The 23796-nt window shown below is 39.8% G+C and overlaps 1 protein-coding gene across 4 annotated transcripts in view; it reads right to left on the reverse strand.

Annotated features, from left to right (window-relative positions):
- The window catches only part of DNAJB14 (DnaJ heat shock protein family (Hsp40) member B14), a 37669-nt gene extending 14667 nt beyond the window's left edge, over positions 1-23002 (reverse strand). Inside the window, exons 1-5 of one of the 4 annotated variants that reach the window (XM_073340779.2) lie at positions 22510-22993; positions 13953-14127; positions 4379-4524; positions 1423-1608; positions 932-1026 (exon numbers count right to left, since the gene is read on the reverse strand). In XM_073340779.2, the coding sequence (XP_073196880.1) occupies positions 932-1026; positions 1423-1608; positions 4379-4524; positions 13953-14127; positions 22510-22642 (735 nt within the window). In that variant the 5' untranslated portion in view covers positions 22643-22993. Of the gene's footprint in view, positions 1-931; positions 1027-1422; positions 1609-2688; positions 2786-4378; positions 4525-13952; positions 14128-16774; positions 17135-22509 lie in introns of those variants that run through there. The other 3 variants (XM_073340780.2, XM_073340781.2, XM_073340782.1) reach the window with 3 other exon arrangements.
- Between the last annotated feature and the right edge of the window lie 794 nt (positions 23003-23796).

The following is a 23796-nucleotide window of genomic DNA, read 5'->3' on the forward strand; positions in this document are numbered from 1 at the left end:
GTTTTAAATTAACTTCCTACCTTAATATCAAGGTGGAAAAATATTGGACGTTTTAAATTGGATTTTTAAAATTTTTGTTATTTAAATTATAAGAAGTTCCTTTTTAAAAATAAACCCATTTAAAAATGAAATCTCAATTTAATACAAAATATATTAAGGCCTAAACTTATTAAAATTTAGTTGTAAATGTGTAACATGTTTTGATAAGAGAAATTTATATATCCAAAACATTTAGTGTTGTTTTAATAAATTATATAGCTGTTTTATGGTGTTAAATTAAATTCCAGTTACCATCCTAATTCAGCTTGACACAAATCATGAGCAAAAATTATTTACATAATATATAAGCGATGTATCAGTCACTATTTTTAACATAATAAATGTAAAATTAATAACCTGAAAATGTTATGTTATATAATTTCTGAAATAAATGCCTATAGTTAGAGTGTACCCTCCGAGGCAGCAAAAAGATGTACCACATCTAATGTAAAGACTATTTAGTTGTAAAGCAAAATATGTTAGTAGTTATATCAACCAATGAGAATGCAACTTTCTTTAGAAAATAACTGAAGTACGGATGGAAAAGTTAATCAATTTTAATGATTTAAATCAACGGTTTCCACTTGGTGATTTAAATCAATCTGCCCTGCTCAATCCAAATTAATTTTCAAGTACATACAAGCTCTTAGTGACCAGAAACTAGCTTAAATCATTTAGGATGTTAGTTTGGAATCTTTTGTTCTGTTTACTGCACCTTATGCAAATCTTCATGTCTGTTTACCAAAGGAGCTAGGCTGTCCCTGTAAAAATATTTCACTTGCAAATTCAGCTGTTCCTACAGAGCCAAAGATTCCCCTGCAATCATGCCATGTATATGACTATAATCTTCTTTCTCTAGCAGTAGATTCAGGTCAAAACCACTCAAACATACATCACCCCTCTCCTCTTCTCTCTCATGTCCACTATGACGGTGTTGATTAGGATGATTGTAGCCAGCTCGACCATTAGAAAATGAATGTACACTACCTACAAAAAGAAGCATCAACAGTCAAGAAAACACCTGTTATAAACACACAAGATGAGTGAGAAACTAAAATGCCTTGATGACTATAGACTGGGGAATTAATATACAGAGTGAGACATTTAAAATAGCTCATATTTAAACTTCTTCTATTTTGAAATTTGCATTAAATAAACTAGGTCTTATTTTTTGAAAACCTACAATATTTATGAATTTATGATTTCATGTACTCTTGAGGTCACCATAGTAATCAGAAAAGGAAACTGTAGCAATACACAGAGGAAAAATTGCTTACAGTAGATTAGGAAAATAAGAGTTTGGAATAAGTATTCTAAAAATCATCACATGAACTCAGTAGTGCAGCTCTGATAAATATCCATAAAATATTAATGAGTAAATACCTGATGGAAACGCTCCTCCGAAGAACATATTGAATAAATCCTCTGGAGTAATGTCAGCCTCACAACCTCTGTGGAAATTAAATCTACCATTGCCAGGGTGATTGCATGCTTGCTCTTCACTGCCTGTAAGGTCATATTGCTTTCGTTTTTCTGGATTGCTCAGCACAGCATATGCATTTCCAATCTCTGAAACAGGGAACACAGAGTGCTCACACAAATGAACAATAAGAGCTGTTCTGTAATTACAGTTGTAATTTCAGTCAAGAACTTGCTGAACATTAGCATCATTCATAGGCGATACTGTACATTACAAAATCAACTGCAATGGAACAGGGTGTCCAGAAACATCTCCAGTTTCCTACTCCCTCCAAGGCCCTGCATCATGGTAAAGTAGCTATAGAAGGCTGGACAGTTACGTTTACATCTTCAAAGGAACGTCTTCATCTGCTGAAATATTTCCCCCTCGTTGCAATTTAAAAAACTTAGCTTTAATGTGAACTCAAAAGTCAGGTAATTGCAAACATTTGGCTTGATCCAACAACATTAGCTCTACCATGCAGCGTCTTCTGTATATTTTATGGGTTATATTAATAGGAATAATACATTAAGATTTACAATCAATAAGAGAAAGACAAACAGAAAATACTACACATGCAATATGAGAGTTAATATTAGTGAATCTACCTTCACTTTTGGAATTACCTGACCTGTGTGTGCTTGATCTTGGTAACTGAGGTGCATGTAGAGCCATATTTTTTTACACTGTCATGTGACACTGCTGGCAGTGCTGCTTTTAAATGACAGACCAAGCTACAAGAGATTACACGGAAACCCTGCTGTAGGACACACACTTCAAATACAGTTATCAGGGTTACTCCGCCTCATGGTAAAGATGGTGGTGAGAGTTTGACATCCTCAGTTGTGGAGAGAAATTAGAAAGAAGTCAGTCAGCTCATAACAAATACACATGAAGAAAACTTATTGCAAAAAATGTTTTAGACAACTTTTTTTTTTTGCTTATGTTGTGCCACGAACGATCACAAACTGCTAATAACTGATCATAGCAATTCAAAAAGTTGTGTTTTTTTTTTATAAACAGAATTTAGAGGAAATAAAAAGACAACCTGATCAATGTTCTTAAAATAAAAAGAATAGGCCCTTGGACAACTTAGTAAAATATGTTGTCTGGCAGTATTCCAGAGACTGATCAAATGATACTTCTGAAATGTTAAGAAAAATACACACTTCTATTAAAGCAGTCGGGACTCCAACATTCCCCTGCACCATTTTCAACCGATACACTGAAGTAATGTGCATTTGCTGAAGAACCAGAAGACGAGTAATTTCGTTTAAAATGTGCAACCTGAATGAAGAGTGAAATAGTGAAAGTTTGATTTTGGAAATCTCCAAGTTAATACACCGGATCCTCGCTAGAATGTAGGGTTCGGGATCCATGCGTTAACCGTGTTATAGCAGGGGCCGTGTTATCATGGATCCCAATTTAAATGTTTAAATTTGGGATCCATCACCACACCCACGCTATATGCAAATACGCGCTCTAGCGAGGGTCCGCTGTACTTGAAAGTATTATTAGTCACAAGGTGAAAAAATTTAAAACAATTTTTTAAATTTGACAGGGACCTTTTAAAACAAATAATATAATTTATAGAATAAAGTTTAGCTATCAAAAACATGTGTAATTATATTAAAACAATTATTAGCAATTAACTTGATTGCTATGAGTAATCTATTTCCCATCTTAAACCCTTAATGTGTCATAATTAGTACTCTTGGGCAGGTCTACACAGAAAGTTTTGTTCAGGGCTTAAACTAGAAATAAGAGCCTTGTTTTGTGTTTTGATTTGTTCCATCATCAAAAGACCATGTAAAATGTAAGAAAAATACCACAGTTAGATTGCACTTGAGAAAAACAATTATTTCTGAAAAGTTCACATTTTCCTTCAAGTATGCATGCAATATTAAAGGATGCTTTTTCGCCAAAACCTTTCCCATTAGCAATTTAGCCTGATCCAGGAGAAATCTTGGCAGTCCTAGCTGTCTGGATATTAAACTGAGCTAGGGATTGGTCAAAAGGCAGTTGGAATTTGGTCCATTTTGAACAAATCTGTTTTTGTCTGAAAAAAGAGTTATACGCACAAAACTCTAAGAAAAAGGTAACAGCATATCATGTGACTGAATGAAAACTGCACTTTGATGCAAACTGCTTGGTTTTTTTTAAACCTCCAATAGCAAAGGCACAATCAAATTTATACCTCATCAAACTGCACTGGCATTAAACTAAGCATGAACTTTCTTGATGTGATTTTGCATAGTCAGTCTAGATGCTTGGAATGGCAAATGTCAATGTTTACACTGAAAAACAAATTACTTGTGTTCATAAGATAAATTAATTATATTAATTAATATGTTAACATTATAAAACTTTTGTTGCCAGTATAGATATATATTAAATAATGCAAATCCGTCTCTCATTTTGTGTTCTTTTAAACCAGGATGCGACAAGATAGAAATATCTGAAAACATGGTTTTGTAACAGCTATCACCAGTAAGTACTGTTCTTACTCTGAAACCTGTTCTTACTACAAATGCCCCACGGACCAAAAGCAATGGTATATATGTAAATGTTACAATGGCATTAGTATGCAAAATCATGTAAAATGTCTTCATATTAAATTAACCATTTTGCTTTATTTACATGCATACACTGAGATGTCCCTTAATTTATACATACGACCAATCATTTTCCGAAAAAGTAATTATTTAAGGGCCCTTTTTGACCTACACAACAAACTGCTGCTTGGTCCATTCTATGCAGATAGGATTAATCAGTACTAAACCACTGTGCTTTAACACAGCTACTTCTGTACAGTAGATGGGCCCCATATATTCTAAAAGGCTTTCTCCATGTACAAAGTTTAATTATAAAAACTTTTACTTTTAAAAGCATCTGTTGCTCCAGGTGCATGGTTTTTGTCTGGATGAAATTTCAAAGCAAGCTTTCGATAAGCCTTCTTCAAGTCTTCTTCACCTGCATCTTTTGACACTCTGAGTACTTCATAATAATTTTTACTTTTCTTTATACTGCAGAAAAGAATAAACGAAAAGATTTCAAAGATCTAAATACAATACAGTTGACTATAACTGCAAACAGAGAAGTTACTGCAGACATCAAAATTAGTTTATATAACTAAAGATATTCTATAAATTAATTTATAAAAATTGCACCTTCTCGCACAAAGGTTATTTTGCTGTGTACACATTATTTAGTGCACTCAGAGATTATTCTTTTTAATCCTTTTTATGCTATGAAGCTAATACAACTATAAGAGAGGGAACTGGATTCTGTTCTGACTTGCACAACTTCCACAGAATCAGAGAATCTTTTTTGCTAATGCTGCCATCAATCAGAAATAACCCAATTTGACTTAGCAGGATGGGTAGTCAGAAAAATATGTTTTTATATATAAACAGAAGATCTGATTTGGATATCCATTGACAGAAAATATCAATGCGCTTAAGCAATTACATGAGGTATTTTGATAGACAGGCATACATGTGGATCCAAGAAACCTATTTTACTTCTATAAACTGCTTGCATAAATCCAAAGAATAAATAAATAAAATAGCACTAATCCTATATCCTGATGACCTAGAATGCTTAACATTGCATTAACTCTACAGAAAGCCTTAACAACTTTGATACTTAAAACTTTGTTTCATCCTGTAATATCAGGACAATGATGTAATAATTTGCTGCATTTTAAAACACCCAGAAATGAGGTGGAGACAGAAGCCACAGGGGAGAGACAGCACCCTAAATCCAGGGGAACAGGAAGGTTTGATCAAAAGCAGAGCATTAATTTTAAATCCAAACTGAATTATGGGGGAGAGAGTTCAGAAACAAAAGTAAAGTATTTTGGAACTGCAGGATTCTCCCGTATAACTAAACTAGCTGGGTTTGCCAATGTTGCAGTACATTGACATTTGGTGCAAGCAAAAAACAGAAAAGTTAATGCCCAGAAATTAAATAATAAAGCATCCCAGGGGCCTCCTGACTAGTAGGCAGCAAGATGGCTAACACTACCATCAGACTAAGGGGTTGCCTTTAGGGGTTTTATACCACTATAAATGTAGGGGAATAAGATAAGCACCTTCACCTTCTGTAAGAGTATCCACACTAGGAGTTTGTATCGCTTTAAATATGCCAGTTTCTAAAGTGATAATGCCATAGTGCTCCAAAAGCTCCAGCCCAAACAATCATCAAAATTGAATAGGTATAAAGGTAAGCAGGCCTTTGGCTGGCTCACAAAATGAAGAAATTTTATACAGGAATGGGAATTCTACAATTAAAAGTATGCTAGCCTAAGAAGTCAGGCCAGACCATTTTACAAGATATTGTTAAAATCACAGATTGATCAAGTGGTGTCTCATTCAAGGGATCATTTTTCCTGTGTTTAAGAAACTGAGTCCGTGCTTAGGCATGATGACCACGAGAGCATTTGCCTTAATTTCTGAATTCGTTGTTTCCTTTGAAGTCTTCAGTATCTGGATTACTTTTATTATGAACACAACTTGAAAAACACGTATTGGTACACTATACGGTAATGAATGACCACGAATTAACAGTGTTTGTTAGTGTTAAAAAAGTTATTAAAAACATCTGAACACTCCAATGCCATCCAACTAATATTACTCACCCCAAAAAATCTTTACAGCATACAAAAAATTCTCATAGATTTAAGACAAAACACACAGGTTTAATTGTTTAAAAACATTTAGCTTCAATTCACACCAATTGTGTATGAGGTAAACAGACAGAGAAATGAAAAACTGTACATTGCCAACGGCAAAACACTTGTCCCAAACCAAAGAGGTCTGTACTAACACGTCAATTGTTTCACAAGTTAACTGTAAGTAACTTAGTCTTTCTCGTTAAGGTTAATAGTACCTAAACAACACTTCACATCAGTAAAAAACTAACAAATGTACAATTCATGTTCCTCAGAAGTCTGGCTGTCATGCCAAGAGAGAAAGGGTGGTGAGGTGAAGGGTGGGATTGTTTTTCTGAGAGATTTCATGGAGTTCTTTGATGGAGTTTGAGGATATCACAGCTGACACTCCCCCACAGGACAGTTTTAAATCAGGTGGACTTTGATGCCTGTCCAATTTATAACTGCTACAGGAACTTTTTCATAAAGTCTAGCAGGGTTTTCCTCTGTCACTTTTCTCTCGAAAAGCAAATATTGCAGCTTCTAGCTTGCACTGTTCAGAACGGTGGTTCTCAATGCATACCCCTGAGGGTATACAGTGGTCTTCCAGGGGGAACATCAACTCATTTAGATATTTGCCTAGTTTTACAACAGGTTACATAAAAAGCATTAGCAAAGTCAGTCTACAACCTAAAATTTCATACAGATGACTGTTTATATACTATATACTATGTTCTATATACTATACATTGAAATGTAAGTACAATATTTATATTCCAGTTGATTTATTTTATAATTTATGGTAAAAATAAAAAAGTAAGCAATTTTTCAGTAACAGCGTGCTGTTGCTTACAAAATAAGACATAAAAGTAAGTAGTTTTTAAATGAGGTATAACTTGGTGGCATGCAAGACAAATCAGACTCCTGAAGGAGTCCAGCAGTCTGGAAAGGTTGAGAGCCACTGGTTTGGAAGTCAACATGATTGCTGAAAACTTCACATTTCTAACAACTTAATTAAATAAATGTTCCAATTTCTTTGCTTGTTTTTTTGTTTTAATCCACGATGAACACTCCTACTTCCATTTTCAGTTCGTTTTTTGACCTAAGCAGTGACAATAATTTGCAACATTATCTGTTTAAACCCTTTTATCTATGTTCTTGTTCATCACCTGCACTAAGACTGCAAAATGGTCTCTCTTTTCACTGAGTTTGCAGAAGCAGATGAAGAAAGATTGGACTGGACTTCAATAGGGCCACATGACTTGCAGTCTTTGCTGTATAGTTTTGGATCAATGGAAATGTGTTCAGGCAATTTTTTGGCTTACTTTCTAAATTCAAGTAAACTGCAATTACAGTAAATTTTAATCTGGTCTGGTAAAATTCTTGTTGCTATTATCTCATCCTTCTCACAGACTGGCACGGTTCCAATTCAGATTAAGGACTCTTCCTCCAAGCCTTCCTCTTGTACGAATAAAAGAACACAAGACACGACAAGATATGCAATACTTCAACTAATTCTTCACAAGAATGTATCTCAACCACAGCAACATTTCTAATCATAGTAGGAAATTTTAGGTATTGGGCAATTTATTTGTGCTAAGGTTTTTATATTATTTTTTAAGAATATAAGACCTGGAACACCTTATGCATTTTAAATTGCTTTATTAAAAAAAAAAGATGTAAAATATAACATTTCTGTGTTTCTTAGACTCCTCTTCTGGGGCTGCCAGAGACAGTTGCATACTCACACTTGACAGGACTGAAAGGAACAGGAAGGATGGATTAACATGTTTCACAACTAATTCCTCGTTAAAGGGGTTTTAAAAAGTGTATAAAAACAGTTTATAATAAATGTGTTCTGTGGATCTCTGGTAGTCCACAGAACAATTTCAGGTGTTCTGCAGTGCTGCTTCTAGTGGAATGGCAAAGCATGTATCCATCTGTGATACTGGCAAACCAGCTAACCTGAGTATGACCCATAACAACTTAACAAGAGGCATTACAATTGTACCAGGAGAATTCACTTGCATGTGAATATCAAACAGATGTACTAGACAAGCAATCACTAACCCATTCATTTGTAGTAACAGAAATCAAGGGTAGATGCTAAATGTGTTTGTCTGTGTACCTGTATCCTGTTAGAAGTTTACCATTGTAACCAAATTAACTTTTAGATTCTAAATATTTTCATGTCTTAATTGCCTTACATTATGTATAAGAATGTGTCCAGTTAATCTTAAGATCAAAGATGTGAGATACTGCAGAAACTAATATTATCTACATTGTCCTCGGCTTATCTATCCCCGTTATGCTGAATGACCGGATGTTGCCTTCTAGTGTAATTAGATTACGGTGTATACCCAGGGAAATGTTAACTTCAAAGTGGTGAGTCAGTGCATGCTCAACAAAGAGGAATCCACAGTCATATGCTGTGCTCAAAGCACTTGACAGCCCGCTTTTCGGGTCTGATCCTGCATCTCTTGTCTGCTGAGCTTTAAACAGGGAAAGTTTAAGCCATGGGACTGAGATCTTCCAAGTAGTTATTTGGAATACCCTGAAAAATGCAAGGAAAGACTAACGGACTCTACATAAGATGCATTTGGATTATAACCTTTTGGGATGAGTCCAGAGAGACTTTTGCAAGCCAGCAGACTCATCCATCACTGCTACAAATCTGATATAAGGACCTTGCAAGCATTTGTAATGTATATAATCTTTTAGCAATTCAATAACTTTCTTCTCTTTTTCTCTCAATAAATCTTTAGTTAGTTTATTAAGGATTGCCTGACAGCGTGACATTTGGGTAAGATCTGATACTCACATTGACCTGGGGGGTAAATGTCCGATCCTTTGGGATTAGCAGAACCTCACATATGGTGAATTGGGTTTTCAGTAACCTCTAGTTATATTATACCAGCTTGCTTAGATGGGAGCCAAGGGCTGCACTGCCTACAGGGGACTGTGTTTGGCTTCTTGTTAACCAGTGTGGTGCTGCAGAAGCTCTTTGATACTGGTTTGGTGACTACAGAACAAACCACCAATTTTGGGGTATTGTACACCCTGTTTCTTGCAGTCTGCCCTGAGTGTGGCACTCTCAGTGTGGCCCATACCAGGCACCCGGTAACACCACCTTCAAGCAATTCTCGTTCCTAAAACTTGTAACCCTATCCAGGACCCTATTACAGTTTTTGTGGAATTGGGAGGATGGTGTGTGTGTGTGTCTGTATTAAATGAACTAAAACAATGGTGGAGGGGAAAAATCAAGTTTCTCCCACTGCTGTGTGGCTGCTTCCTGTCTTTGTTATGCTTGTTTTCTGTAAATTCAGCTGTGATCAAGAAGCAAACTCTTTGCTTCTGTAGTAAAATAGAACTTTTGAGGTGGAGATAGCATTAAAACAGGAGGAAGCTGGTTTGATCTGTCCTGCATTTGGCTTTTATATTACCGTCACTATGTACATTTTGAACAAGATGATCACTATTAGCAGGAAAGATGTACACATTTTAAGAAAATAAGTTATTTCCAAATACATTTCAGCTCACGAGAGAAGAGTTTCTCAGTATGTGAGTTGTCAAACTTCTGCACTGAACGAATAATATTCTTTTAAACTCTTCTTACTATTCATAGCATATCACTCAGTACTTATGCAATCAACCGAGAGGTATTGCATCTTACACTTCTCCCCATTGAGCAACTTGTTTGCACTATCATGCAATGCTCTATAGCTATGGTGGCTATCAACCACGTCCCTTGTGTATATGGAAGAAATTTAAAAAACAGCACATCAGTGCTTGTTTATATTTGTATCTACCAACAATACTAGCGCAACACTGATGAAAACCAATGCAGTAAACCCATTTGTTGAGTTGTTCTGCTCCAGACTTGTCTCTACTGTGTATCTTAAATCTATTGTTATAACAAGCAAATTTAGGACAGTCTGATCAGGATAGGAACTCTAATGCAGAATGTTCCATTACAGGGATCTCAAAGGTAAGGTCCCCTCTCTTCTAAGGGCATGTCTGTGCTGATGAAAACAAACAAAACCCTGTAGGAAAACCACAAATCCACTGAAGCTGGATCCTGAATATCCTCTCTCAGTATCCATTAGCTTATCAATATGTATCCAAATGCTGCAGGAGGGCAGCTGGGGCAACAGAAAGAAGATGGGCTATACTTCAAATAAGTATTTTAAACATCCAAAACAGTTTTAATTACATAGTCAGATTCATGAAACAACTAAACTCAACAAAATTGAGAACAGATTACAATTTTGGGATTTACCTCACACAAAACGGAAAAATGTGAAAAAAAACCCCACCTGACGAAGGAATTCATTCACCAATTCCTGTGTAAAACTAATTTATTTATATTAAAATATATAAATTAATACCATCAAAATATATAAAATACTGAAGCATATTAATCCTGCCTTTACTCACACAGTAGTTCCCTATCCTTTACTCAAATCTACCACATCTGAATAACTATTTGAGATTGTTAATCCAGTAGTAAGGATTTCTTTTAATCAATCAGTCTATCTGGGGGAAGTACTGTATGACTGGAGAATAGCTATCATCATATGTAAACTTAAGAAAGGGGACAAAAACAATCCAGGCAATTACAGATCTGTTAGTCTAATCTCAGTAGTAATCAAGACTTTGGAACAAATTATGAAGAATAATTACATCCCATTTTCTGTTTACCTCCGTGAATGTAATGTAACATGTGCTCCTAAAAGGCAGATCATGCCAACCTAACCTGATTTCCTTCTTTGAGAAAAATAACTGATATTTTTAGATACGGGAAATCAACAGATCGAATATACTTGGATTTCAGTAAAACATTTGACACGATATTGCATGGGAAACTACTAGTTAAATTAGAAAAGATGGGAATAGAACAACAATTGTAAAGTAGATATGGAACTGGCTAATGGACAGAAGGCAATGGGTTGTGCAGAAAGATAACTATCAGATTGGAAGGTTATTAGTGGAATTCCCCAAGAATCAGTTTTGGGACCAATCGTATTCAATATTTTTATTAATGACCTTGTCACAAAAAGTAGGAGTGTGCTAATGAAATTTGTTGATGATACAAAGTTGGGGGGCACTGGCAATTCAAAGGAGGATCCACATATTATACAGGAATATCTGGATGACCTTGTAGAACAACAGAAATGGGATGAAATTCAATAGTACAAGGTGTAAGATCATGCACTTAGTGTCTATTAATAAGAATTTTTGCTCCAAGCGTGGGGCTCATCAGATGGAAGGAAGCAATAGAGAAGAGACCTGGGTGTGTTGTTTGATCACGATAAGCCACCAATGTGATGGGGCTGCAAAAAGGCAAATGCGATCATAGGATGTATCAGGTAAGGCATTTCCAGTAGACACAGAGAAATATTAAAGCCATTGTACATGGCACTGGTAAGAGCTCATTTGGAATACTGTGTACAATTCTTATTACCCATGTTCAAGACAGAAAAATTTAAACTAGAACAGATGCAGAGAAGCACTACCTAGGAAGATCAGGGGAATAGAGGGCCTATCTTGTGAGAGGAGATTGCAAGAGCTTGATTTGTTTAACATAGCAAAAAGAAGGCTAAGAGAAGAGATGAATGATTGCTCTCTATAAATACATTGGGGGGGGGAGGGTGAAAGGGTAAACCGCTATTTAAGCTAAAGGACAATGCTGATACAACAACAAATGGGTATAAAGTGGCCATGAACAAATGCAGACTGGAAATTAGACGGTTTCTAACCAACAGAGGAACGAGGTTCTGGAACAGCCTCCCAATAGGAGTTGTGGGCACTAACAAATTAATTAGTTTTAAGGGACAGCTGGGATACACCATTTATGAGTGGGATTGTATGATGCGGTGGCTTGCAATGATATGAGGCAGGGCCTGGCAGCCCTGGGGTCCCTTCTGATTTATGTCTTATGTTCTTAAAGGTTACACTTCAAGTGCCTGATGTCAGAATTACTAACAGGTGACTCCAGGTGACATGCTGTGGCCACTGAACGTTGGCAGCACGCATATACACTGAGTTCGAGCCTTGCCCTTGGCAGCTTTCTCTGTCCAGTAGAACCTCAGAGTTATGAACACCTCCGGAATGGAGGCTGTTCATCACTCTGAAACGTTCGTAACCCTGAATAAAATGTTATGGTTGTTTTTTCAAAAGTTTACAACTGAACATTGACTTAATACAGCTTTGAAACTTTACTATGCAAAAGAAAAATGCTGCTTTTAACCATCTTAATTGAAATGAAACAAGAACAGAAACAGTTTCCTTACCTCATCTAAGCTTTTTTTGGAAATGTTCCCTTTATGTTTTTAGTAGTTTACTTTTAACAGTACTATACTATATTTTTCTGACTGCGTACTTCCACTTCCAAATGAAGTGTGTGGTGGACCAGGCAGTCCATAACTCTGCTGTTCTACTGTATGTGTTGCTCGCTGCCTGCATGCTGTAGGAGCTCCTTCTGGAAGTTTTAAACTGGAAGTTTTGCTTTCAAGGTAAGAGCTGATATTTCAAAGTGCTCTAAAGTCCTCATGCACACCCACACTTTTTGTTAGAGGTATTGTCAAAGAAAATTACATTAAATAGAAAGATGATGAAAGACTAGTAACCAGCAGCAATAGGGCACTCTAATCAAGATGCATGCTGTGCACTAGTTTCCTGAACAATGGGACTGGGTGTAACCAAAAAGCAACTTTTATCAAAGTTGGTATGATCAAAGGGGTTACTGGGCTTCAGGAAACAAACCCGTAACAGGGAGCCCTATTCTAAACATTGGCATACAGTTGATACTGACTAACGTGAAGGATACTGCCATCAGTCAAAACAGTAACCAATGTTTTTACTTTCTAAGAGAATTTATCCAATCTACACAAACCAAAAAGGACAACTATTGTTTCCATCCCTCAAAGTGCTGTCCTTGAGGAAAAAAGGTCCAAAGGAAATGCAAGACACTAGAAAATTTTCAGTCACGTGGCCCTTTTAAAAACTTTTATAGCAGATCTCAATGATAATTTCTCCCCCACAAATTGCCATAAGTGGGGGGGGGGGGAAGGAAATCAAGAATTGCTCAAGCTACAAGGAAAATTTTAAAATGATACTCTAAGCTAAAGGAATTTTTCATCTTGACAGAATGAAAATCAAGGTGAAACCTTAACTGTGCTGGCTCTACTCTTCCACTATAATATTGCTGCGCTATATGAGGCCCGGGGTAGAATTTGTAGGCCAAGCTGAGGTCATTTAGTCAAGGGGTTCCTTAGACACAGCTCCCTCCAATAAGGAGCTGCTTTTAATATTCAAATTAATCTAAAACCCATGTGCATAGTGTGATTGTCTTGAAAATTTTAATGTTAGCTGTGAATGTATTCATACTTTTCCTCACAGTTCTAACCCCTGGATTTTTAATTTCACTTTGAAGTAGTATATTTTAGACACCTTATAAATATCTAAGATAGAAACACTGCCTTGAAGGTTTCACATCAGGACTTCCACAGTCACTGCCATTTTGCCATGACAGCTCCTCAATAACAACCTTGGATTTTTTAACAGGTAGAGATATTTGCAATGTAGATTTGTACAATACTCTCACAAGGAATGAACATATATCACAATTTGTGTTATTCAAAAAAAAATTAAAAAAGTCTCCATTCAGTGCCAGCATCTCTACTCTAAAGATGAGCTAGGTCTAGGAGATGCTTCTTTAGATTCTTTACCTCAAAGCTTAAGTGAATAATATCCACAAGCATATGATACAAGAGGTGATGTGTTTATGCAAGTCGATACCTGAGTACTCCTTCCACTTGATCTTTGGTGTAGCCTTTCCCACTTTCACCTGCAGCAGACGCATTGCTGTCCTTTGTACTACTGGGTTTACTTTGATCATTGCCATTTGCTGGTTTTTGGCAGTATGGACCACTCCCAGCAGCACTTCCATTCTTCATAATTGCTTCCAACAAAACTGTAGAGACAATATAACCATAACATCATAATACACATTGCAGTTGAAAGAGCCCTATTAGGGTAGGGGCTCTGAAACTTTTTCATTCCGTGGACCACATCTTAAGAGATTGTCTTATGGATCCCCCCTCACCTGGTCCACACCCCTTCTATTCACAAACACAAAATTCTTGAAGCAACTGCTTACAATGGAAAGCATTTAGAAATTGCTAAATGGTCGACTCGTGCCCCCAGTCTCCCCTCCTTCTTCTTCTTTTCTAATGTAGCAATGTAGAGTAGTGGAGACAGCTAGGCTGGTTCCTCACTTTCCAGCTGCTTTTACAAGTATTTATCCCCCTCTTTGCAATGAAAGCCCTAAATGCCTGAATAAGTACCTGGAAATAGAAAGGAGGAATCAGCTCTCCACACACCATCAGCAGTACACAGAGTCTGAGAACTACTGAAATAGGTTCTTTAGTGTTTAGTTTATCTCCTAGGGACCACTGCAGGACTGGCCCAACAACAGATATGGGCTTGGGCTTAATTCTTGGCCCTTTTTCCTGGACCAAGGGTTGGAAGTGCTATACAAGGCAAAGTGCTGAGACGCAAGGAGCAGAAGTGTGTCATGTCACAACAGCAGATTAAGGAATGGTTCTTGGAGGATACAAAGTGAATCTCAGCCCATCTTCTTTGTCTAGAAGGACAGTAATCTTAAGAAAAGCAATATGACAAGAAGGGTTGTCATAAATATAAAGGAAAGGGTAAACCCCTTTGAAATCCTTCCTGGCCAGGGGAAAGCTCCTCTCACCTGTAAAGGGTTAAGAAGCTAAAGGCAACCTCGCTGGCACCTGACCAAAATGACCAATGAGGAGACAAGATACTTTCAAAAGCTGGGAGGAGGGAGAGAAACAAAGGGTCTGTGTGTCTGTCTATATTCTGTCTTGGCCGGGGATAGACCAGGAATGGAGTCTTAGAACTTTTAGTAAGTAACCTAGCTAGGTACGTGTTAGATTATGGTTTCTTTAAATGGCTGAGAAAAGAACTGTGCTGAATAGAATAACTATTTCTGTCTGTGTATCTTTTTTTGTAACTTAAGGTTTTGCCTAGAGGGGTTCTCTATGTTTTGAATCTAATTACCCTGTAAGGTATCTACCATCCTGATTTTACAGGGGGGATTTCTTTATTTCTATTTACTTCTATTTTTATTAAAAGTCTTCTTGTAAGAAAACTGAATGCTTTTTCATTGTTCTCAGATCCAAGGGTTTGGGTCTGTGGTCACCTATACAAATTGGTGAGGCTTTTTATCCACCATTTCCCAGGAAAGGGGGGGTGCAAGTGTTGGGAGGATTGTTCATTGTTCTTAAGATCCAAGGGTCTGGGTCTGTCGTCACCTAGGCAAATTGGTGAGGCTTTTTACCAAACCTTGTCCAGGAAGTGGGGTGCAAGGTTTTGGGAAGTATTTTGGGGGGAAAGACGCGTCCAAACAGCTCTTCCCCAGTAACCAGTATTAGTTTGGTGGTGGTAGCGGCCAATCCAAGGACAAAGGGTGGAATATTTTGTACCCTAGGGAAGTTTTGACCTAAGCTGGTAAAGATAAGCTTAGGAGGTTTTTCATGCAGGTCCCCACATCTGTACCCTAGAGTTCAGAGTGGGGGAGGAACCTTGACAAGGGTACATTCTGGACAGTGAGGACATGTGAAAGTAGTATATATCCCCAGAACTCTGAAAGGAATACAAAAGACACCCTTCATTTCCCATAAAGAGGAGGCAATTCACAGAAACAGAGGTCATCGGGCATTGACATTTCTATGGTCCGTTTACAGAGATAGTATATGGAGGGCTTGAAAAATAATAAATCCATTCACCTATTTGCTAGTATTGTAATGAGTAGGACTCTTTCCCTGACTAGTGTGGGGCCATCAATTTCTGCAGAAGAATAAACATTTTTTCTTTATAATATTAAGTTTCTAACACTTATGGCTGAGATACCCTGCCAAATGTGAACTGAACACAAACCAATGGACTGTTGCCTTCCTAAGTCTGCAAACAGCTCCTTTGTTTCTGCTGCTGATTCGAAATGACAAGCAGGAGCAGAGTGAAAACAACAAGACTGATCGATTTCTCTTCTTACAGAGACAAGGTGGGTGAGGTAGTATCTTTTATTGGACCAACTTCTGTTAGTGAGAGAGATGAGCTTTCAAGCTAACACAAACCTGGACCAGCTTCTGTTGTTGAGAGAGATGAGCTGAAGAGGTTTGTGTTAGCTTGAAAGCTCATCTCTCTCACTAACAGAAGTTGGTCCAATAAAAGATACTACCTCACCTACCTTGTCTCTCTTATATCCTGGGACTGATACAGCTACAGCAATGCTGCATACAATTGCTCTGCTGTAATTCGGAACCTCTGGACAGGAGTGAAATTCCATAATCATGTGATCTATTATGATCAGTAGCTGTCTCTGTGCCACTGGAGGATCACTTATACCTTGGACTTTAGAAATGCTTTGTGCTGGCAGGGTGGTATAAAGCAGCCACAAAGCAAGGCAGAATCTGGGCCTATGTCTTTTGTAGAAGTCAAGATACCTGACTATATCTGTAGATACTGCTTGTACTTTTTACTGAAGGAAACAAACCTTTGCTGATCTACATCTAACTTCTCAATTAACTTACTTTTCAAATTGTGACATCTCTTCCACTGGGAAATTTGAAGAATGTTTGCAGAAATGAAGATGGGAATCTGGAAGAAGCTTGCTAAAATATGGTTTAAGCATAATCTTCAACAGTTAATTCCACTGTATCTTTACATGCCGCAAAGGAGACATACCAATATTGAAGATTCTAATCATTATATCTAATTACAAAGAGGCATACATCACAAAAAAACAAAAAGTGTTAAAGAATGCAGAATTAAACTGCTGTCCTGAATGGTTGCGTTGAAAATTAGCAAATAAATGAACCCATGTGATAAAAAATAGTAATGCACTTCACTTATTCTGAAGGGTGTTGTTTAGATTTAATTATAACCATATTGGACAGCATATCAGAAGTAAAAAATATGAGATTGCATTACAATACCACTTGCCATTAAATCAATGAGAAGTAGGATGATAGGGATTTTAGTGAGAATTATCAAAGCGAGATAAGAGAGGTTCTACTGCAATTGATAAATCTATGTGTTTGTTTTGGAATTCTTTGGGAATAAAGTTCCTATATAAATAAAATATAATTAAATCTTTATAAATTAAATACCATTAGTGACTGAAAGGTGCTCAGATACTACAGTGACGAGACAAGCAAAGACAGAAATGGACCACATCATAGTTCTTATGCCTTTGTCACTTCCAGGCTGGAAAGTTGTAATGCCCTCTATTTAGGGGTATCCTTGAAAGTCACTCTGACTCTTCAGCTACCAAGAACATGGCTGTTCATGTCGAACCTGGGCCGGGCCAACACCAATACAGTTTTGCATTCCACACTCTGCACTAGCTCCCAATCAATTTACAAGTGAAATTCAGAGTACTGATTATTGTCTGGAGACCTACCCTACAGCTGTCTCCAAAGCTGAACTCATGACACTAGTGGTAGGGCACACTCATACTGGGCCCTTAAATATCCTTACCTCCTTTTTAAATTCCAACAGAGCTCAAATTTGCCAATTTTTAAGATGCAGTGAAAGATGCATTGTGACTTGTTCCAATTTTGGTTTCATGTAGTCAGTAGATGGGGAGCAACTTTATCCTAACTTAAGGGGCTAATTTAGAGGCCAGAGATATTGAAAAGTCACTTTATAGAACAAGATGGCAGACTACATAGGGAGATATTAAGTTTCATACACTATCAACAACACAATGCTTTATAAATTCCCGAAGAAAAAGTTTCCACTCACTTTTTAAGCTTGTTGGAGTTTTACATCATTAAATAACTCCGTTTTCTCTAAGAGACTGGGAAGAGAGAACTAGAACCCCTAGGGTTAAAAAAAAAACTAGATAAGTTCATGGTCCAGAAATGGCTATTAGCCAGGATTGGCAGGGATGCAAAACCATGCTTTGAAGCAGCCCTAGTCTCTGTTAGCCAGAAGCTGGGAATGGGCGATAGGGGATGGATCACTTGGTGATCTGTTCTGTTCATGCCCTCTGAAGAACCTGGCATTGGCAGGATACTGCCAGGATACTGGGCTAGATAGATCATTGGTCTGACCCAGTATGGCCATCCTTATGTTCTTAAAACCTTCTCTACAGCCTTCTTGTAAAGTCTGCCACAACACACAGTGGTGGTTTGGATGACCTAGTGGTAAAAAACATCTAAGGTCTGTCTACACTAGCATTTTCATCATTATTACCACAGAGGGAGCTGCACTAGTGTGACAGCGGGAAATCTCCTAAAAAACAGTAGTGTAGACATACTAAAAAGCCCCAAAAACACTTCGCAATAGTTTCCAGATCTTCTAAGATTCTAGAGCATCCACTTGATGGTCCAAATATAATATAGAATATAAATAGTATATTCCATAGGAAAAAAAAAACCTTCCAAAGAACATTATTAAGGTTTCAAATCAAGCACTCGCGTTAGGAAGAGCCAGAACTAATGTTGCCCATGAAACCTTAATTTTGCTTGCTTGCGTATGTGTGCATTAGCTTTAAATTACGTGATAACATACTATTTTTCCCACAGGACCCCTGCTTCATTCACTGGAAAGAAGGGATGGTACACTTATAATGAGGCAGCTATTCCATATTTCCTTTTATCCTCATCATTCAATATGTGATTCCATTCCTTATTACTGCACATCACCCAAATCCTGACCTGAATATAATTTTTTTTTTAAATTTTACTCAAAGGCTTATCTATTGCACTCATCACTGTAATAGCACCTCACAATTTTTTTTCAACACCTTGGTGAGGTAGAGAGATATTATCCTTATTTTATAGATAGGAAACAAGCACAGAGTGATTAAAACCTAAATTTGGAAGAGCCCACTAATTTTTGAGTACCCAGTTTAAGACACTTAGGGTATGTCTACACTGCAATCTAAGCCTGCCATTGTGCTAACCCAGGACTTGGACCCAGGACCTTACAGGGCTGGAGGGTTTGAGCTTCTGTCAAGCCAGGGCTGGAGAGTCTGAGCCCTCAGACTTTGCAGTGTAGATACAGCCTAGCTTGACTGAGGTCCCAAGAGTCATCTGGAAGTATCACACAATTCCCTGGGACAACTTCCTTAGCTCTCTAACCCAACATTCTGCAATCCACTCTACTGAAAATGGAAACCACGCCCCCCTTTGCAAAGCAGCAACTCAGGTCAGCATTAACCCATTTTCTTCTGATTAGAGATCTGCAAGCACATTATGAGAGAGCCTTCTGGGATTTGCAATGGAGAGTGAACCAATCAAGCCTTTTGTAAAGTGACCTGCTTCTTAACAATCTGCAGGACAGCAGTAAAGTCTTCCCAAAGTGCACCACAGTCCGCGCACTACCCCTCTCTGCAGGCACCGCCCCCGCAGCTCTCATTGGCCAGTTTGGTTCCCACCTAATGGGAGCTGTGGGGATGGTGCTTGCAGGCAAGAGCAGCGCACAGAGACCCCCTTCCTTCCCTCCCTCCCCCCCGCAGGGCTGCTTCCTGGAGCTGCACGGGGCCAGGGCAGGCAAAGAGCTTGCCTTAGTGGCAGCCCTGCTGCACCACCAGAGATTGCAATGGTGACCACTGCCATAGGGACTATGAAATGTACAAAATTATTAACTCTAGTCAGTGTAAGAGGCAAGACTGAAACTCAGTCTCCTGGCTTCCAGTCCAATATTCCTTTTTATAGACAAAGGGTATTTTCATGAAGGCAATCCAACTAAGCCATGGCAAGTATTTTGGATTATCACAGGCTTTTGGTAGTACTTAAGACATACTTAAGACATACAGGCAAAGTGGAAGAGGTGAAAAGCATGTGACGTATCAATTCTGCATAGGACTCTGGGATAAGGAGGCAATGGATTTCCCCTGTCCTAATGATCCCTAATATATCTATCTTTTATTCCAGAAGAAGCAACCTACTGTAATTTTAAAAAACAACAACAGATGCTGCGAGTCCTTACTTTTTGCTTGCTCACAAAATTTAACAGGTAGGCACAGGAGGAGGGAACGTGTTTCGTAAATATATACTTGATATTAAGGTAAGAACCTGGAGCACCTAGAGCTGATATTTTTGGAGCATCACCCTAGAGATAGTATTGCCTACTATCAATTTTTGGAGCATCACCCTAGAGAGCATCACCTTTAATTTGAAATATACTATGCTGCAGTATTTAATTGTGTGTGGAAATCTTCATTTCTGTGAAAAGAATAAAAAGAAACTTACTTATCCTTTGACGAAAATAAAGAGAATTTCAGCGGAGACTGGAAACTCAACAAGTCACTGCATGCACTAATATCTAGAATAAACTTCTGGCATAGCATGACTAGAAGACCTTAAGACCTTGTCTACAGCCACTTTACAGCACTGAAACTGTCTCACTCAGGGGTGTGAAAAAACACCCCCCTTGAGGGATGCAAGTTTCAGCGCTGTAAAACAGCAGTGTAGACAGTGCTCCCAGCGTTGGGAGCTACTCCTCTCATGGGGGTGGTTTTTTTACAGTGCTGGGAGACCTCTGTAGCAGCGCTTTACCGTTGGTAGTGAAGACATACCCTTAGACAGGCAATGACCATGCCGATAATAAAATTTAAAACCATGCTATTGTTTCCTCTAAAGAACCATCTTTTAAACAATTGGTAGAAAGACAGACGCTGTAATATGAAAAATCATTAGTAACTGGCCAAAGACTAGTGCAGACCCAGTTCACAATGGAATAGAACAACTTGTACTAGTGCAGTGAATCATGGTGTAAAGCACGTCCGCAGTAATGGTTTGGCCCAATTCAGCCATGTTGGTGGCTAAAAGTGCAAACAATAACCCACAATAAATTCTTTCAACAGGAGAATTAGGGATGTAAATATCGTTTAAAAAGTTAACTGCTTAAATTATTAAAAATGTGTCCTTTAGAACAGGGGTTCTCAACCTTTTTCTTTCTGAGGCCCCCCCAACATGCTATCAAAATTCTATGGCCCACCTGTGCCACAACACACTGTTTTTCTGCATATAAAAGCCAGAGCTGGCATTAGGGGGAAGGAAGCAGGGCAACTGCATGGGGCCCTACACCTTGGAGGGCCCCATGAAGCTAAGCTGCTCAGGCTTTGGCTTCAGCCCCAGGTGGTGGGGTCAGGGCAGCGTGGGCTTTCTGCCCTGGGTTCTAAAGAGTCTAATGCCAGTCCTCTTTGGCGGACCCCCTGAAACCTGCTCGTGGACCCCCAAGGGGCCTCAGACCCCTGATTGAGAACTGCTGACTTAAACGGTTAACAGATCAAGCGGCTGGGGCCACTCCAGCCAACGCAGGGACCCTGGGACTGGCCAGCCAGCTCGGGGTTAACGGTTAAGGTGGGTTAACTGATAAAACTGATGCTTACCGGTTAACTTTTTACATCCCTAAAGAGAGCATGGTAAATCAAAGTCATGTTCCTTCCAACTGTTTTAGCTAAGTGTTTTAGTGAAGTGCTTCTCTGAATTTCAACTAGCTCTTCAAGCCTTTTAGAGTATGTCTACACAACAACTAGGCACCGGCAGCTGGCACAGGCCACATCTAGCTGCTGTGTAAAAATACTCTTTGGCAACTTGTATGAAATAGCAGTCTATGACCCAGTGTAGTAGAACAAAGCTGAACTTGTGCTTGTCTAGGGCTGACTTCAATTCCTGATTCCAGTCAAAGGATTCTCTTCCCAACTCCACTTTCTCCTTTTAAACACCCGAACGGTCAATCTCCCAACAGTTAAACCTCTTACTATGTGGTTTCCCTGTTACATATCTAGAGCCAGACCAGTCTGAATACTGCTGAACAAAAAAGCTAATCATTTTGGGTTCACTTCTAGGGCCCTCGCCTTGGCCTGCATCTGTATACACACATGTGCTCTACGCACATGTGAAATTTTCTGTGCACATCACTCGAAGTCCGAGGTGAGCGATTTCACAGGCACAAAGTCCACTGACGTGTTCGGCTCACCAGGGTACGTCTGTGTTCATGGGGCACAGGCACAGCCACAAAGAGGCCACACTGGGTGAAGGTGGCCCAGAGATCACTAGTGTCTCCCCTCCGGCGGTCAGGCCCTACCCAAGGCCGCCCAGGGGCGTTATGCTTGGCAAACCTAGAGGAGAGGGGGCAACAAACAGGCGGGATGGGGCCTCAGAGACCACCTAGGCCGAGGAGAGCTAGTCTGGGCTTTTGCCCAGGGCTGGGGGGCGCGGCCCTCGCGGGTGGCAGCCGGGCGCCGGTGGGTGCGGCCCAAAGAGAGGGGTCGCGGGGCGGTCAGCCGGGGAGGGGGTCCGGGCCTCACCTCGGGCGGTCTCGGTCGGGTAGAGCTTCTGGGCCTTGTGGAGGAAGCGCAGCGCCCGCTCGCGGTTGGCGGCCTCCAGCGCCTCCCGGGCGATCTCGATGCATTTCTCGGCCTCGTCCCGGTTCCCCTCCATGGGCTTCTCCTTGCGCCGCCTCCGCCCGGCGCAGCGCAGAGAGAAGGGGCCTGAAGCCAGAGCGGAGCCGAGCTGGGGGGGAGGGGAAGGGGGTCGGGCTCTTCCTCACTCCGCACGAGCCATCCCGGCGCGCCGCATCCTCCCCGCCGCTACGGCAACACCCGCGCGCGGCTCCGACCGGCCGAGCCGCCGGCTGCTTCCGGGCCAAACTGCGCGACGGCGGTGAGCGGGCGCTGTGGGCGCGCGTGCGCACTGCGCCGCCAGACGCAGCCCGGGGCTGGGGCTGGAGGTAGCGGAGCGTGTCCCGTGAACCCCTCCCTGCCCGGGTGCATCCTGCTGCCTCCCGCTCCAGCGGGCCTGCGGGGCTACTAGAGAACCACGCAGGGACACTCCCCCCGGCGGTAGCGTGGTGAGCAATGGGCAGATGGCCGACAGGAGGGGCCCCTGGTGGCAGGAGTAGAGAGGGGGATAAGCGTCTCTAACCGGGGTGGCACGCTCTGACAGTGCCCCATGAACTCGCAGTGCGCTGGATCAGAGGCAGCGCTTGCCTTCGAAGGCAACAACTTGTACCGCCTCCATGGCGAATACCTCCTGAACAAACCACAGTGAGAGCTAAGGACGATGGCAAGCTGCAGTCGTGGGGTGTTGTAAAGCACAGGCGGAGACTAGTCACTAAATCTCGTTTAAGTGTTTGATGACTGCACTCCTGCCCAGCGAGTGCGACCATTTACAAGAGACTATGACCAACCCCCATCATGCATATAAAGGTGAACAGTAATTATGGAAGCCTTTCAGCTGGCTTGGGCTGTTTTCCTAGCAACAGAATTATTTTCTAGCTAGAAAGTACTTCATTTCCCTCCATTCTTTAGATTTGGGGAAAAGGGGCATGCAGCAGTTCTTTAAAATGGTAAGGGAGACATCCTTTAACCTTAAACTGTTCTTTCCTTCTTCCTCCCCTGAAATCATTCACTTGATGCTACACTCTATGCATGTAGAAGAGAGTAACTTACAAGAGTGATGCACCTCACTTTAAAATAATGAGGTACTTGTTGTAATTTAGTAGGTATCTAGTCAAATTCAAGAATTGGGTCAGACTATTTTAGTGTAGCAGCTAGAATATGCTACAGGAGTTAGAAGTTGCCCTAAGGTTATAG

The sequence above is a fragment of the Lepidochelys kempii genome, chromosome 4 (assembly GCF_965140285.1).
Source record: "Lepidochelys kempii isolate rLepKem1 chromosome 4, rLepKem1.hap1, whole genome shotgun sequence".
Classification (NCBI taxonomy): Eukaryota; Metazoa; Chordata; order Testudines; family Cheloniidae; genus Lepidochelys; species Lepidochelys kempii.